We start from the raw sequence: 16966 nt of genomic DNA on the forward strand, positions 1-16966 counted from the left end.
TAGCTAACATGCTGGCGTTCATATAATGTTAAACTTCCTGTATTGAGAAATGCAAACTTGTTCTGTAACACAGCAGAGACATTTGTAAGTCCCCATCCTCCACCACAGGACATGGAATAGCCATCGCCATCCGAATGTGCATGAGCCAAACTTCATGTGAAGGTGCAATCTTCCAGTAGACACTCTCCCCTAAGCTCACTGGTCTTTTCCTCTCTCACTGTGACATGGTTTCCTGTTACTCTTCTTGTCATTCAGGCCTTTTCTATTAGATCTTGTAGGTGTATCTTTATTGGCAGCCAAGCTGTCACTCATTCTGCTCTTTGATTTTTCCCATTCACTGTCTTCTAGTGTCAGGAACTTGTCCCTCCTCTCCTGTTCCAACCCAAACAGCTTTCTATTGCCTACGGAGTCAGCCCCAGGTGTTTCTACTGCTAGCAAAATTATAGTAACGTTTCAAATGCCCAATTTTTCCTTATTGTTAACTTCCTTGCTCAAGTTTCATCTCCACTATATCCTATAATAGGACGGTTTGAGTTCAGTTGCTCCCAAACATTGGAACCTTATAGGTGTGTACTTGAGTACAAACATAAGGTTGTACGTCATTTTCACTTATCATTTTATTTTATTTTCACAAGTACCCATTCATGTGTCAAAGTCTGGGAGGGGTTAGTGCATGGCATTGTTAGATGCTAAGTGGACAGCCGAAATGCCTGGCCTTCTTCCTGTTTACAAGTCAAACGACACTCCATGGCCTATCACTATGTCGGGCCTGAGCTAAGCACCTTGGCATGCTACTCCACTCACTTTAGCAGATACCAGCAATCTTATGAGACAGACGCTCATATCCTCATTCTGTAGATGAAGAAGCCAAAGCCTAAGAATTGAAGCTAACTTGTTAAAGAAGCCAACTGCTTTAAAGTGAGCTGGTGGCAAAGTTCCTACCCAGACCCATGTCCACAGAATTCCAAAGCTGGTACAATAAAGTTCCATGCTGAGATTCCCCCCAGAAGAAGCATGTTAGCATGTAAGGCCAAAATTTTCTTCCCAAGCCAAATAAACAAACTTCTTCAGTTCAACATAACAGAAAATATTGGTACTTATAAAATTAAAAATTTAGAAATTTATTTTGAGCCAAAAAAATAAGTAGTAATTAAATCCTCCCCAACCCCGTCACCACAGTTACCCCGTTAAGGATGTTCATGGAATAATTGAGACCACCCAGTTGAAAAGGCTTCCTGCTGACACGATACAACCATTTGCGAGATCAAAGAGTCTCTCAAGATCGAATATCGCAGGCAGGGAGATATCAAATGGAACCTGAGGGAAAAAACACAAAAGCATATGTGAGGTATACTGTTTCAAACTACTGACTGAAGAAAAACTTCATATAATAGTGTTATATAAAAGGCATTAAACACTCATGTTTATGATACCGGCTTTCTACCCAATGATATGTCACAAATGCCATTTTATATTCTACTGGAATTTGTAGATCCACCCATAAAATATCACATACTCTTTAAAAACAAGTGCTATTGGCTTTGTTCTTCCTAAGAGATTGATTTGCCCACTGAAAAATCTCTCACTCTTCCTTTGATCCTAAGTCCTACCACAGGCAGCAGGAAGGCTGTGGGGACACTGGGGTTGAGATCACTCTATCTCAAAGAGGTTCCAAGTTTTATGTCCAAGAGCTGGTACAGCCAAAGTCACTCCAAACAGACTAAAACTGAGAAACACAGACTTCAACATATAATGTTGATTATAAGAGAAAGAACAAAAATGATTGACAGGAGATGACTGTAGTTTGGGTAAGGAATATAAACGCCATGAAGAGTGGCCACAGCGAATTCAGTGTTGAGGGGTCGAATCCTGGCAAGACATTAGAAGACAAGTTTTATTAATTCCCTGACTACTTATTAAATGAATCATCCATCCACTTATTCCAAAACAAAGCATAATGAACCTGAAGGAGGGAGATGATTTTTGCTTTTTCTTTACTTCGTTAAAACATTTAAAATTTATTCTAATTATTCAAACGATAAAGAGGCATGTACATTGTCTTAGTTTGTTTTCCATTATTGTGATAAATACAACGGTGAAAAGAAACTTGGGAAGGAAGCGGTTCCTTTGGCTTATACACCCCTATCACAGTCCATTAATGAAGGAAACCAAGACAGAAACTCAAGCAGGGCAGGAACCTGGGGCCAGGAACTGAAGCAGAGGCTATAGAGAAACTCTGCTTACCGGCCTACGCAGTTTGCTTTCTTACACAACTTGGAATCGCTGCACAGGGATGACACTGCCCACAGCGGGCTGGGCCCTTCCGTATTAGCCTTCAATCAGGAAACCGCTCCACAGAGTTGCAGACAGGCCACTCTGATAGGGCCATTTTCTCAATTGATGTTTTCTCTTCCCACATGACTCTAGTTTGTGTCAGGCTGACAAGAAACTAACACACACACGCACACACACGCACACACACACACACACACACATTTGACTTCTTTAATTAATCATTATATAATCAATATTCTATCTTGGGAAGTTTTTTATTATATGGATAAGGCAGTTAGAATGAGAATGGCCTCCTCCGCAGTGTTTGGTCCTTATGGAGTGAAACTACTCGAAAGGGATTAGGAGGTGTGGCCTTGGAGGAGGTGTGGCCTTGGAAGAGGTGTGGTCTTGTTGAAGGAGATGTGCCCCTGGGGGTGGGCTTTGGGGTTTCAAAAGCCCAAGCCAGGCCCATTGTCTCTTTCTCCTTGCTGCCTTCAGATTGGGATATAAAAATCTCAGCTACCTCTCCAACACTATGTCTGCCTCCACGATGACAATGGACTAAATCTCTGAAACTGTAAACAAGCCCCAGTTAAATTCTTCCTCTTTATAAGAGTCTCCGTGACCATGGTATTGTGTCGTAGTAACAGAACACTGACTAGGACAGTGGCTTTTTTGTTTTTTTAAATAACATAATTACATTTCCAGCATATGCTTATTCAGTTAGAACACACATGTGTGTTAATGTATGTACAAGTGCAAGTGTGAGTGTGTTCCTTGTTTTTTTTTTGTTTTTTTTTTTTTTTTGAGACTGGTATGAGGTAGGCTAAGATGGCTGACAGCAAGCCAGTGACCTGTCTGTATCTGCCTCCCCAGTGCTGGGATTACAGACATGTGCCATCATGTCCAGTGGTTTCCCCTATGGGTTCTGGAGACTGAACTCATTCACACTTATGCTTGCATTTACTGACTGAGCAATTATCCTTAGTCCTTATGGCCAGTTAAAAAACCCTTACAGGTGACTTTCAAAGTAGAATGCAGAGAAATACTAATTAGCATTAAGATATTTGTACTGTCTTTTACAATAAAGTCCTTTTCAGGTAAAATGTACGAATGGTTTTTGAAAATGAGATGACCACAGTAGTTTATTTAACATTCCAGTTATACTGCTGACACAACATATGCTAATTCCAGATGCTGCCCTTTGACTTCTGGCCCTTGTCATTGAGACTCCAAGAACAAACGACCATTTGTCAAAGAATGAAGAATAATTGGTGAGTTTATAGAGGCCACGGGTAATGCCTTCACATCACGAGAATAGAATAAAGGCAGCTGTCACTCCAGAGACATGTGTCCTCATGTGTCCTCGAGAGGAACAAATTACTCAAAAATGACGGGTCCCTCCCTGGTGTTCATTCTCACCATTCTTGACACCAGAGGAATTTTCAGCCTTTCTGTATACGGTCAAGGATTTCAAATTCTGCTTCTTGGTATCATGCAAAAACGGTATTCTGTATTTTTCTACTACTGACTAAAACTGTTATGGTAAACTTCTGGCTGAACTAGTAACATGGTAAGTCCATAAGTTCGTAAGTTCTCTCTCTCTCTCTCTCTCTCTCTCTCTCTCTCTCTCTCTCTCTCTCTCTCTCTCTCTCTCTCTCTCTGTGTGTGTGTGTGTGTGTGTGTGTGTGTGTGTCTGTAACCACTGCCCAGATCAACAATTAGATATACACATAAGCCAAGTCTCATGTGTGTGCATAAGTGACAATGCACACTTGTAACCAAATCACAGAAGATGGAAGAAGGTAAAAGCAGGACAATCAGTAGTTGAAGGTTAACCAGAAGTAGTTCAAGGCTACCTAAAGAGTTCACAGCCAGCCCGGGTTACAAGATCCCTGTCTCAAAAGTAAATAAATATTTACATATTTAAAACTAGGCATACCCATGACAGTGAGGTTTGCTGGGCCATTAGCTATACACATATTTTATTATAAGTGAGCAGCTTTCTAATATTTATTTCCTACCACCCATGTATGAGCTTTTCGGGTGCTCCGGCTATTTTAGCCGTCTTGCTGAATTTTGTAGATGCCCAGATGATCCTCTCTGTTCTTATGGCAATGTCCTTGACAACTGGTGACACTCCACCTTGAACCCTGCAGGTCCCCTTGTGAACAGGCAGGGCTTTGCTTAGCTTGTACTGAGCAGCCGATTTCTCCTTGATATGTATAGGAACTTTAATGTAGTCTAAATACCCATCCTTATTAAGTATGCACGAATGTTGCCTCTGCTCCTCAGCTTGTCATTTACTCATTTAATGACACCCTAAATGAGTACAGCCCACTTTATGTTCTTAGTCTTAAGACCAGCACCTTTTAAAGTGGGGTCTATTTATACAGTACTGTATTACCAATATCATGTCAGGAACCCTCCCGTGCCCCATTTTTTGAGGCAGGGTCTCTTGTATCCCAGGCTGGCCTTGAACTTCTTATATAGTTGTTGAAGACCTTGAACTTCTCATCTTCCTACCTCCTCTTCTGCACCAGATCTGGGACTGCAGGCATCTGTGAACATTCTTGGCATAAATGGTGCTGAAGCGGAAGCCCAGGGTCTCATGCCTGGTAAGCAAGCACTCTACCAACTGAGCTATATCCCCAGCCCAAGATAGCTTGGCATGCAGCTTTCTGTTATGCCAACACTTCAGAGTGTGAGGCAACAGGACTGTTTTCAAGTTCAAGGCCAGTATAGGCTAGAGAATGAGGCCATGTCTCAAAATACATTAATAAAAACAGGATATATGGTTTTCAGAATAGCTATGATTTTTTTCTCAATCTGATTTTAAATAGCTACTTTGTAACATCTTCTGGCTCTCTCAGGTATAAGGCCCCCTTCTCCTTGGTTCTAAATGTTAAACAATGAAGGAAGCGGGTGGGCAATTGTAGAGAGAGTATCTTGTGTATTGTATGGATGAAACACCTGTCAATTAAAAAGAACAACAACTATAGCCTATAGCAAAGGGTGGGCTAGAAGGTAGGACATCTTGTAGCCAGAAAGGACTCTAGAACAGAGTCAGGCGTAGGAGATTTGTCCAGGAAAATGTGAGGAGGACAGATGCATGGTACATAAACAGTGGTAACCAGACACATTGCAGAATGTAGATTAGCATAAATTGGTTATGTTATGAGCTAGTCAGAGAAGAGCCTAGGCATATGGCCTAGGTATTTATAAGTATATTTTGAGTCTCATAAGCCATTATTCTGGGAGCTTAGGGACAGGAGGAAAAATTCATACCCCCACTACAGGGAATTCCCCCCTCATCAGTTTGGCTTGTCTATTCTAGTACTATAATTTTGAATGATTTCAAGTTTAGGGACATGGGTGGATGTAATGGCTTCCTTTCAAAAAATTAAAATACAATGCAAGATCCAGAGGGAAAAAAAATCTAATAGTCCCAAAGAAAGACAACTTACATCTCACATGAAAGTCTATGTACCATTTCCTATCTGTTAATTTAGAACTTCTCTTTGAAGTTACTGATTGATTGGAATTTTTTTTCCTCAACTGGGAAAAACACACATCTTAGAAGACAGTGTGATACTATGATATTAATTTACTTAAGAATCACTATTGTGGCTGAGAGCTGACCCATGTGATGGAGGGAGAGAGAGAACTAGACAGGTTTGGGTTTCTTGTACTTGCTTTAAGCAAAACCCCATGTCAGCCACAACGGTATCCTGCCTCCCATCCTGACATGGACAACACACAATTCTTCAGAGGTAGACAGGGCCTTTGTATAATTTCTCTCATCCGTGGGAAATCCCACACTTTTCTGAGAATCAAATTATCTTTTTTATCACTCTAATTTTTGTGTTAATCAAACTTTAAATATGACAGAAAGGTATTTTAATATAATGGGGGATCAAACGGTCATACTGGTGAGATGGTAGAAATCTTTTAATATTAAATTTTAATGAAATAATGTTATTGCAAAAGGAGATTTGAATAGAACAAGAAAACTGCATATTAAAAGTCAAGGCGTGGGGAAAAAACATACACAGGCATGCTGACTCAAGTGGCATGTTGTCCAAGGATAGAAGGATAGGCTCTTCTTCAGCATGACACACCTTCATCCCAGGAGGAGCCAAGCAAGCAGGCTTATGTCACGGGACTCACAGACAACCCTGTCTGGGGTTACTGGGGGAAGCATGAGGAGGAAGTGTGAAAAAGGAATCTTTAGAAAGGGCATAGACACTTCCCATCCTTTCTCTGCGTGTATGTCTCTCCATCTCTGTCCCTAGGTCATTGTGGCCTTCCTGACATACTAATAATCATACAAAGAGTGCTTACTTACTTGTGGCGCTCCTGTCACCTCCAGATCCTTCTATCTGCCCCATCCCCCATGCCTGCCATTCTTCCACAAGAGTCCCCGTACTCGTATGTTTTCAGACTGGACTCAGCAATGGATCAAAACAGATGCTGAGACTCATAGCCAAACACTGAGCCATTTCTTTTTATAGGGAATTGTTTAAGAAAACATTCAAAACTTTCAAGGGAAAAAGAGACCATTAAGGAAACGGGGAAAGTTGAGGCTGGTTATCCTAAGGTTTGTTCTGACTGCTCAAGACTCCAAGATCTAGAAAATAATGTTTGAAGCTGCTCTCTTTTGTCAGAAAGATATGTTTTTCAACATATACAGAATAGAATGTGTCAAGTAGGGAAGTCGTCTTTAAAATGTCAAAAGCTCTGACTACAGCAGGAAGCATGAATGAAACAACAAACAGTCTAGCAGGACAGCATACAGAACACACAGGACACACAGGACAGCATACAGGACACACAGGACAGCATACAGGACATACAGGAGAGTACACAGGATGTACAGGGTACATGGGACATACAGGGCACACATGACAGCACACAGAGCACATAGGACACACAGGATAGCACACAGGACATAAAGAACAGTACACAGGACACACAGGATACACAGGACAGCATACAGGACATACAGGAGAGTATACAGGATGTACAGGGTACATGGGACATACAGGGCACACATGACAGCACACAGAGCACATAGGACACACAGGATAGCACACAGGACATAAAGGACAGCATGTAGGACACACAGGGCAGCACACAAGACACATGGGGAAGCACACAACACACAGGACACATGGGGCAGCACACACGGTACACAGGACAGCACACAGGGGTACATAGGACATCACATAGGGCACATAGGACACACGGGGCAGCACACAGAGCACACAGGACACAGGACCACACACAGGCCACACAGGGCACCACACAGAGCACACAGGGCAGCACACAGCATACATCCTGGCCTGGATGCAAGTTCAAGGGCCTGTGCTCTTAAAGTCAAGCACTGGAAGAAAAAGTTAAAGGAAACATTTTCTTCAATATAGAACTTAATAAGAAGTCATTTTATGTTGCTGTGCCACACTTCACCACAGGACAAAAGATCATGCACTGAGCTTTCAAAACTTAAAGCCAAAATCATTTTTTATTTTTAGAAAAGTTACTCCAGATATTCCTTATAGTGCTAGAAAGCAGATTCTGAGATGGAATTTAGCTTCCAGAAGTTCACTCGCTTTAAAAGAAATGACCAGGAGATTAATACACACAGATAAAAATGAAGGAAATGGAATTTGGCAGGAGGAGTTAGCCTACAATGCAGTCACAGACAAACTCCAAGCCGACCTCATAGAGATCTTTGAACATGGAATGGCCCTTCAGTGTTACGTTGAACTGTGACAGAGGGTCAAGTCTTTATACCACAATGTTGACCAGAAACTGGACACAGGCTTCTTCAGGAGATGTTGTGAGCATTGGGGGACTAAGGAGATGGCTCGGTCAGGAAACTGCTTGCTGGCCAAGCACAAAGACCTGAGTCCAGATCCCAAGCAACAACATTAAAAACAAAACGGTGTGCAGAAGTTTGTTACCCCAATGCAGGGAGCTTGGAACAAGTAAATCCCTGGAGCTCGCTGGCTAGCCCGCCTAACCAACGGATGAGCCTCAGGCTCAGTGAAAGATCCTGTCTCAAAACAGTAAGGGGACGAAAATTCAAGGAAGACACCCAATGTGACCTCTGGCACCCCCACAGAAGTGCATATACTTGTACCAAAACATATACACACACGCGCGCGCGCCCACACACACTCACAAACACACATGCACATGCATGCACATGCACACAGACATACAATGGCAATATGGCAGAATGCATGCTAGCCTGCAGCCAATATAAGCTGAAGGGATAGTTAAATATCTTTGATACATATGCTAAATTTCCAGATGCTTCTCTTTGGGGTCTTCATAAAATAATTCTAACGCACCACTTCTATTAATCATTCTATTTGATTACCCTAGCAATATTCCCCTCTAGAATATGAGGGGAATTAACAATTAAAGAGTAGGAAGAAGATTTAGGACTAACATCCTCCTGAAAGCTTAAGTAGGAAAAACAAAATGCAATTCCACTCGAATCCTAACTCGGTCAGCTTTTCCTGGGGAGACACAGACAAACATCTCCTCCCTCCAGGGAGGGCATTGATGGTAAATCAAAGTAAAAGATCCCACCAAGGACAGTTTGGTGGACTAATGAGGAGTTCACTTGGCTTATTCACAGGCACATGTGTGAGGTAGGATAACTTACAGGAGTATGGGTGAGCCTCAGATCTTGGCACCATTACAAAATCCCACCCCAAGATGGACAGCAATCCTCTGTTAACTTTCCGCTTCCTCCACACCCCAGCATCTCCCCAGATCATTTTCAGCTAGGAGTGGGGTGGGACGGGGGGAGCATTGGTTGGCTGGATTTCCAGCTGAGGGTCCGGTGATCTCCACTCCTGTTTGCACTATGTAATGCCAGTGGCTCCACCGACTCTGTAAAGGAAGTATCTATTGCTGTACTGGTTTTTGCTTATTTGGTTGGCTACTGGGATAAGGCTGTCATTGCTGTGAGGTGGTAGTGAGGTGTTCATGCTTTCCCCCAAGGAGAAGGCCTCCCATAGCAGGTTAATTGGGGAAGTCCCCTAGAGTCTTGCACACATTTCTGAATCCATGGAAGAACAGGAGAATGAAATTGGGTGGGAATGGGTGATGCTGCACAGGCCAGGGCAGTGCACAGATATGGCAGAAGAGTGGTCATGGGAGAGCGCGTGATGCTGCACACGCCAGGGACAGAGCATAGACACGGCAGAAGAGTGGTCATGAGAGAACTGGGTGCTGCGGGGAAAGCAGTTTTGAGCAGAGTGATAAAGGACATATTCTGATCATCCATCAGCCTGGAATTGGAGCCTGACCGGGATACCTGCTAGCTGAGGGGTGTTGGCTGAGCCATTGCATATCCTTATTCCTCAACTTCTCTCATGGAAACAGTGATAGAAATAGTAACAGTAATAATAACAATGCCTATCTTAAGCACAAACAAAATCTGAAATCACATGCTTGGCTTAGAGTGTGTATTTACTCCCTGTCACCGAAGCCACACATTCATGCCAACATAGTGGTGATTCATAACTAACTTCCTGGAAGTCCTGGAGGTCAGAAGCCTGAAATCTGTTTAACTGATGTCAAGTCGAGGCATTGTCTGGACTGGTTTCATTCGGATGTCCAGAGCAGGGAGGGGTGTGGGGTTGGGGGAGAAGGGGAGTTGTTTATGTTCCTCAGCTTCCGGTTACCTCCTCCCTCCTAAAACCAGGCTCACTGCCCTTGGGCTTCTGTTGTGAATTTGCCTCTGTCTCCTCTCTGTTGTCAAATCCCTCAAGGGCTCCCTCATACAGAGTCACTGATGACAGCCTTCTGGGGTCATCTACACAATCTTCTCATCATTCTATCCTAAACCTGACCACATTCATCGAGTTGCTTTGTCATGCTGGGGTTCTGGGGAGTCTTCTGGAAAAGACCACTGTCCGCCTGTCACATTTGTGGTCCTGTCACATGTGTGGTCCTGTCACAAGTGAGGTCCAGTGAGGTGATTTAGATCCTGTACTCATCATAGCTACTGTGTGGGGATTGCTATTATCTTATTCTATTATTTTTACTTAAAAATTCACTATGTTTCTACAACATCCTATTGTGACAAAAAGTTATTAGTGCTCACCAAAATTCATCGGTGTGTCTTTACAGTGCTCCCTGGTATGCCCTTGCAAACTGGGTTGAGACAATAGGCTATGAGCAGGAATGGTGACAGCCACTCAGGATGGCTTTTGGAATTTATTACCCAGACTGGGACACATTTCAGAGAAAAAGAAGAATCCGTGATCAATCACTCTAAACAAGTCTGTGCTCTGTGACTGCCGGCATATTAGGATATGTGGCCAACCTTCCAAAAAAAGAATGTCTTGTGAGATTCTGGAGGTTTCTCTGGCAATGCTGTCCTTGAACAACCACCACTGCAGATGCCACAGATACAAGTCCAAGGGCTGGAGAGATGGCTCAGAGGTTAAGAGCACTGACTGTTCATCCAGAGGCCCTGAGTTCAATTCCCAGCAACCACATGGTGGCTCACAACCAACTATAATGTGAAAGGATGCCCCCTTCTGGCCTACAGGTGTACATGCAGACAGAGCACTGTATATATAATAATAAATATTTTTTAAAAATGTTTAAAAAAAAAAAAAAAAAGAAACAAATCCAACCCAGCCTTCACCATCTGTGAGGCAAATAAATCTTATTTGGGATATGGAGATGGCTCAGTGTAAAGTATTTGCCATGTAAGTGTGAAGACTTGAGTTCAAATCTCCCAAATCCACGTAAACCTAGATGCAGTAGCACAAACGTGTAATCCCATTGCTCCTCCTGTGCCGAGGTGGGAGGCAGAGGTGAGAGAATCCCCGGAAGCTCGCAGAGCAGCTGGCCTGGTGTACCTAGTGACTAACAAGGTAGAAGGTGATAAGCAGTACCCATGGTGTCCAAGTGAGTCATGCCACACGTGCGCCTGCACACGCATACATGTGCTCACACCCACATGTGCAAATGTGTGCCCACACATACAAACATGTGCACATGCACACACATCAGTACCACCCCTGAGCAGTGAGGGTTTAACTGTTAGTGCAGCATAACCTGCCCCATCCTGACAGAAATTTCTGCTCTGGCAAGCTCGCCTTCCCTCACTATATTTCTGTCACCACGGTAAGAGTTTAACTTCACTTAAAGGTCAGAGCTTTGAATCTCAGCAGCCAAGTTAGCTGCTTGGTACCCTCCCAAGGGTCTCCGTGGGGTCTGCCTGCATGCTTTTGACCAGGGACACAGAAATAAAAACTCCACAGTTATAACAATATTTGATGCTTTTTTTTTCTTCTTCCCAAGGGATCTCACTGGGCTTAACTTCTGGCAACTAGAAACCAGAGGCTTTTTTTTTTTTTTTTTTTAAAGCAAAGGCTTTGTCAAGAACCAAAGTTCACACTTTACATCGGGAACTTTGTTGCCTCGAATCAAAAGCATGCTGGGTTTTGCTCCGAGAGCAGTGGCAAACGGAAGAGCAGACCTTATGTGCATGGTGTGGAAGGAGACCTGCTCAGACTGGCTCTTTTCTCATAGGGGATGGGGGCACACCTTTCTTAGACAGCCACTGGCAACGAATGGCAATTTCTCATAGAAAAAGTTTAAGCACCCACAAACACTTTACACCCATTATTTATCTTGGTATCCTGAACCCCAACAGTCAGCCTTTGTGGATGGACAAGGGGGTGAGGAGGAAAGGACCAGAAAAAGAGAGTAGGAAGGAGAGAAGCAGAGGAGGGAGGGCGGAGCAAGTAGCCACCTCTGGGGGGGGGGGGGTGGCACTGAGCATGTAGCATCCACCCTGCATCAGACGCTGAGCCCTGAGGGTGAATGAGAGCTCTGTAGCCTAACACTGGATATATACATTTCCAGAGCGTTTTGTTTATTGGAAGGATTGGCTTATGGCTAGCTATGGAGCTGTGGCAAAAGAAAGGCGGCCAGTCCCAAGAGTGAGCCACTCCTTTTATATAGTAGTATCCTTGGAATGAAGACATTTCAGGAATGTAAAGACCAGTGGTTGCCAGTGGTGCAGGGGATACTGCCTGGAAGGGAGGTGGGCTACACGAGGGTGACAGTGGTGCTAGTGACGGCAGATGCGCTTTGGGTTTTCACTGTGTCACTGACCCCACGTTGGGATAAGGCTTCACTACTGGGGAGAACGTGCAAAGGCTGTATTCTCATCTGTTCCCATCCCTCTCCTTTCTCTTAGCTTTGGGGACCTGGCAAGGGTTATACGAGTGTTCTAACATGGAGTCACGGGACCTGTCTCCTCTGTATGATTTTTTTTTTTAATTTCTAAATCTTACTTATCTTTCTGTGTATGAATGTTTTGCCTGAACATATGTCCTGTCTATGCGCCATGTGTACGCAGTGCACATGGAGACCAGATGAAGGGGTCAGATCCCCTGAAACTAGAATTACAGATGGTTCTGTGTCACTGTGTGGTGCTGGGAATTGAACCCTGGGTACTCTGGAAAAACAGCCACTGCTTTTAATCATTAAGCCATCTCTTCACCATCCGCTCCCCATGTTACTTCTTATAATGATTTGACTCCATGTGAATCTACAGTTCATTTAAAAAGCACGATTGAAAATAACTCATAATACCAAAATAATTAAAGACGTCCTGTTAATGGACCATTTACTCTTTGAAAAAGCAGCAAACCTTCCGATGAGCAAAAGAAGGGAGATAATAATGGTCAAATGAGTCAGTACACATCAACTTAAGACTAGGAAAAATAAAGATGACTGTAGCACATTGAATGGCTCCCCCACCCCCACCCCAACCTCAGGCACAGGGCTGGCCTGGCACTGTGTTGAATGTTGGTCCTAATGTGACTTCAGGTGACAGTATCTGTTTGCCACTAATACTCACCTGAGGGTGTGAAACCTAGACAAACAGAAAACAGAGTAGTTTTTCCATGATCACACACAGCAATCTAACTAGGAATCAAATTTTCTATTTTTTTTCCCCAACTAGGATACATTGCTTCTAAGACTAATCAGAATCTAATCAACCAAGGCTCTTTAAAGTCTAACATGTCTACAGGGGCAGAGGCACAGCATGGGGCGAGGGCTCTTCCTGCTGTGCTGTGCCACCGCAAGTAGTTGAGGAGAGAGCACATGGAAATCAGCTGCCTGTAATGGAAGCCGAATTCTGTCGGAAACCTGGGCGGGCTGTTGGCCAAAGTAAACAAGGAAAATGGGCAAATTGACACCTGCTCTTCCTTTGCATATTTACTTAAATTCTCAAAATATTTATGAAAAGAATTTTTAGAGTTTTAGTAATTTATTCAAGTTGTACGAGTGAGGAAAAAAATAAGACCTTCACTTAAAGTGAAAATAAAGTTACACTGTTGGATCTGTGACAAAGAAAAGGCCTTGCTATATAGCTCAGGTGGGCCTCAAACTCACTGAGCAGCACAGAGTAGCTTCCAACACAGCAATCCTCCTGTACCTCTCAAATGCAAGGATTATAGGCATGCACCCCTGCATCTAGTTCAAGGTTAAAAATATTTTACTTTAATTAATTAATAACAATTAAAAATTAAAAATTAATTACTTGAGAGAGAGAAAGAGAGAGAGAGAGAGAGAGAGAGAGAGAGAGTGTGTGTGTGTGTGTGTGTGTGTGTGTACACCATGTGTGTACAGGTACCTGCAGAGGCCAGAAGAGGGCATCAGATCCCCCTGGAGCTCAAGTTAAATGTAGCCACGAGAGGACTGACATGGGTTCCGGGAACCAAAGTCTAGGCCTCCGAAAGAGCAAGCAGCATGCTCTGAAGTGTTGAGCCATCTCCCCGGCTCTGAGGTCTAGGCAGAATCATTTAGCAAACTTGAAGGAAGGAAATGAAACTCATAGTTTAGCTCAGCATTTTCCAAAATAGACAGAAATGAGATTGGATGATGACTACCCCCCACTCCCCCCCGCGTCTTACTTCCCGGGGCGTTGTATGAAGTGACTAACGGCCCCCTTGAGAGTGATCTGCACTTGTTTTGGAAATGAAGCCAGGCTTGATTTATGGAGGAAAGCGCACACTTCTGTTACTTTGGTAGCAAACACATATTATCCCGTTCATGATGATACTGTGGCTCAAATCACACCCCAGTATCATCACACCCTCAAACTGCACATTTACAAAGCAGTCTGGTACTCCGAGCAAAGGGAGCATAAGGTCTCTCAGTTTCTCATGAGCAAGGGAAAAAAAAGTGTATTTCACCTTGACACTATTGCCGGCAAATCTTGGAGAAATGAGCACTTTGAAACGCTCCAAACAGCCTAGTCGTTTCTTAGCATTTGAAGAGCATATTAATAGCCTGATCTTTTCTTAAGGGCTTTCTTTTTCCCTTATCCAAATTTGACAGTCATACGCAAACGGTGAGACGATGGAATCAGAGTCACCACGGTGTTTTTAAAAGCAGTGTGGAATTGATGCTGTCTGGCATTGTCTTCAAAAGAATATAAGAATATTAAGTGGATGCCTCATGATCTCACACACAAAGGATGCTCTTCACCTGAGGACCGAATGATAATGTCTCAAAGCAGGGGGATGTAATTCTAGATACCCATAATAGCCCATAAAATCTATTCAGACAGTTCATGGTGGCTCCAACAGAAATCAAGTAAAAGAAAGAAGGAGAGAGGGAGAGAGGGCGAGAAGAAAGAGAGAGAGAGAGAGAGAGAGAGAGAGAGAGAGAGAGAGAGAGAAGGAAAATGTGCAGTTGTCAGCTCACACTCCAAAATGTGTTAATAGAATCAATCGATAATATTCAGTAATTACCTGCCATGCCCAGTGCAGAGCTTTGTGCTAGAAGCAGGGTGTGCTGCTGGCAGGCGTCAAGGAGCCGCCTCTATGCAGGGGAGGATGAAGCATAGAAACTGGGTGCATTGTTAGCCCCAGATTGATCCCAGCCCACTGAGGGGTGAGGGGTGAGTACTGGGGCCAAACTGGAATGCTGGGGATCTCTTCAGAGCTCAAATGGCAACAGAGCTTTTGCCTGGGCATCTTTGGAGGCCTAGTCTTGAATTCCAGGCCACCAGGCTGTGAGAAGGGCCAGCCAAGCACAGAGCGGTCTGGTGTAAGGACCCAGGGAAAATCTGGGTGGGGCTGGCTGCAGGATAATCTTTTCTTTTTTTTACACTTTCTTTTTTTTATTTTATTAATTTATTCATATTACATCTCAATTATTATCCCATCCCTTGTATCCGCCCATTCCTCCCTCCCTCTCATTTTCCCTTTACTCCCCTCCCCTATGACTGTGGCTGAGGGGGACCACCTCCCCCTGTATATGCTCATAGGGTATCAAGTCTCTTCTTGGTAGCCTGCTATCCTCCCTCTGAGTGCCATCAGGCCTCCCCATCCAGGGGATGTGGTCAAATATGGGGCACCCGAGTTTGTGTGAAAGTCAGATACCACTTTCCACTCAACTGTAATCTTAATGGTTAAAGAAAACCTCTGTAGTCAACCCATTTGAGGTATGACAATTATCAGCTATGAGGCTTTGGGCAGGTCTTTTTTGTTTTGCCTTGACACAGTGTCTCATTCTGTAGCCTAGGCTGGTGTAGAATTCGCTGTGTATCCCAAGCTAGCCAACAACTTACTATGTAGCCCAAATGGGCTTCAGATTCACTGGCCATCCTTCGTCTTCAGCCTCCCAAATGCTGGGCAGCGCTTTGAAATGGTATCTTACTTCATTCTCCTGGGTCTTCATGCAAAACAGACACTCATGAAAAACCTCAGCCACCATCTTTTCCTATTGTTAGCACCAGCTCCAGCCAGGCTTTCTAGACAGCCCTGTCCTGGCCAAGGCTCTCTGTCATCTCTGTTTTCCCTACTGTGCCCAGCCCAGTGTCTTACACATAGCTACATGAAACTTTTAAATGGGGCTGACCTTTCCCTCCAAACAAACAAACAAACAAAAAGTGTAATTTCAGGAAGTTGAGGATTTGTCTCATTTTTCCATCTTCATAGCAAATCATGACCTGACCATCGAGCCCATGGCAGAGCCAGCACGTGTGTTTTGCCTGCCCGTTCCCATCAGAGGGACACGTCCTGCGAACGGCCCTTGGCTGTGTTTGTGTTTTGCTGAGGCTACTCTATTACTGTGCAGTTGGTTTTTAGCATAAGAAAAACTGTTAACGATAGGCCACTACATTTCATGAGAGGAACCAGTAAGCCAGGGGGCGAGGGCAGGAGTGTGTCACCTTCAGAGGTACGGTGAGAGCCCGTTAGAGGAGTGAAGGTAATGGCACGTGAGGCTGGTTACCTCTTCAACTAAACTGTAGGCTCTCTTCAAGGGGAGAACTCGGCTTTTACTTCTTTATTCTACTGCCTTGCCTTGTGGCTGCCACAGGAGTCCTGCTTAGCAAATGACTGACATTGATGACGCCAGAGTCTATGTTCATGGCAATAGTAGAATTGAAATTTCAGGGCTATCTTTAGGAGATGAATTTCAAACCATTCATTCCTTTAATATTTACTAACACCTGCCGGGGCCAGACACTGGACAAAACACTGAGAATACAAACACAGTAGGAAGGGATATTATTGTATTAGACTTAGTTATCATTATGATAGGAGACCAGTAGAGATGTATGCCATTCAGACACATTTTGCATGCCGAGAGATGTAAGCCAAAGGCCGTAGAGAAGGAAGTGGAG

At 43.8% G+C, this 16966-nt stretch overlaps 1 protein-coding gene across 1 annotated transcript in view; it reads right to left on the minus strand.

Moving 5' to 3' along the window:
- Positions 1–1197: 1197 nt before the first annotated feature.
- Cfap54 (cilia and flagella associated protein 54) overlaps positions 1198–16966 on the minus strand; it is a 283795-nt gene continuing 268026 nt past the window's right edge. The window contains exon 68 of the mRNA XM_051139645.1: positions 1198–1317. Within this exon, the coding sequence (XP_050995602.1) occupies positions 1198–1317 (120 nt within the window). The remainder of the gene's footprint in view (positions 1318–16966) is intronic.

Source organism: Acomys russatus, chromosome 31 (assembly GCF_903995435.1).
Source record: "Acomys russatus chromosome 31, mAcoRus1.1, whole genome shotgun sequence".
In the NCBI taxonomy this organism is placed as follows: Eukaryota; Metazoa; Chordata; class Mammalia; order Rodentia; family Muridae; genus Acomys; species Acomys russatus.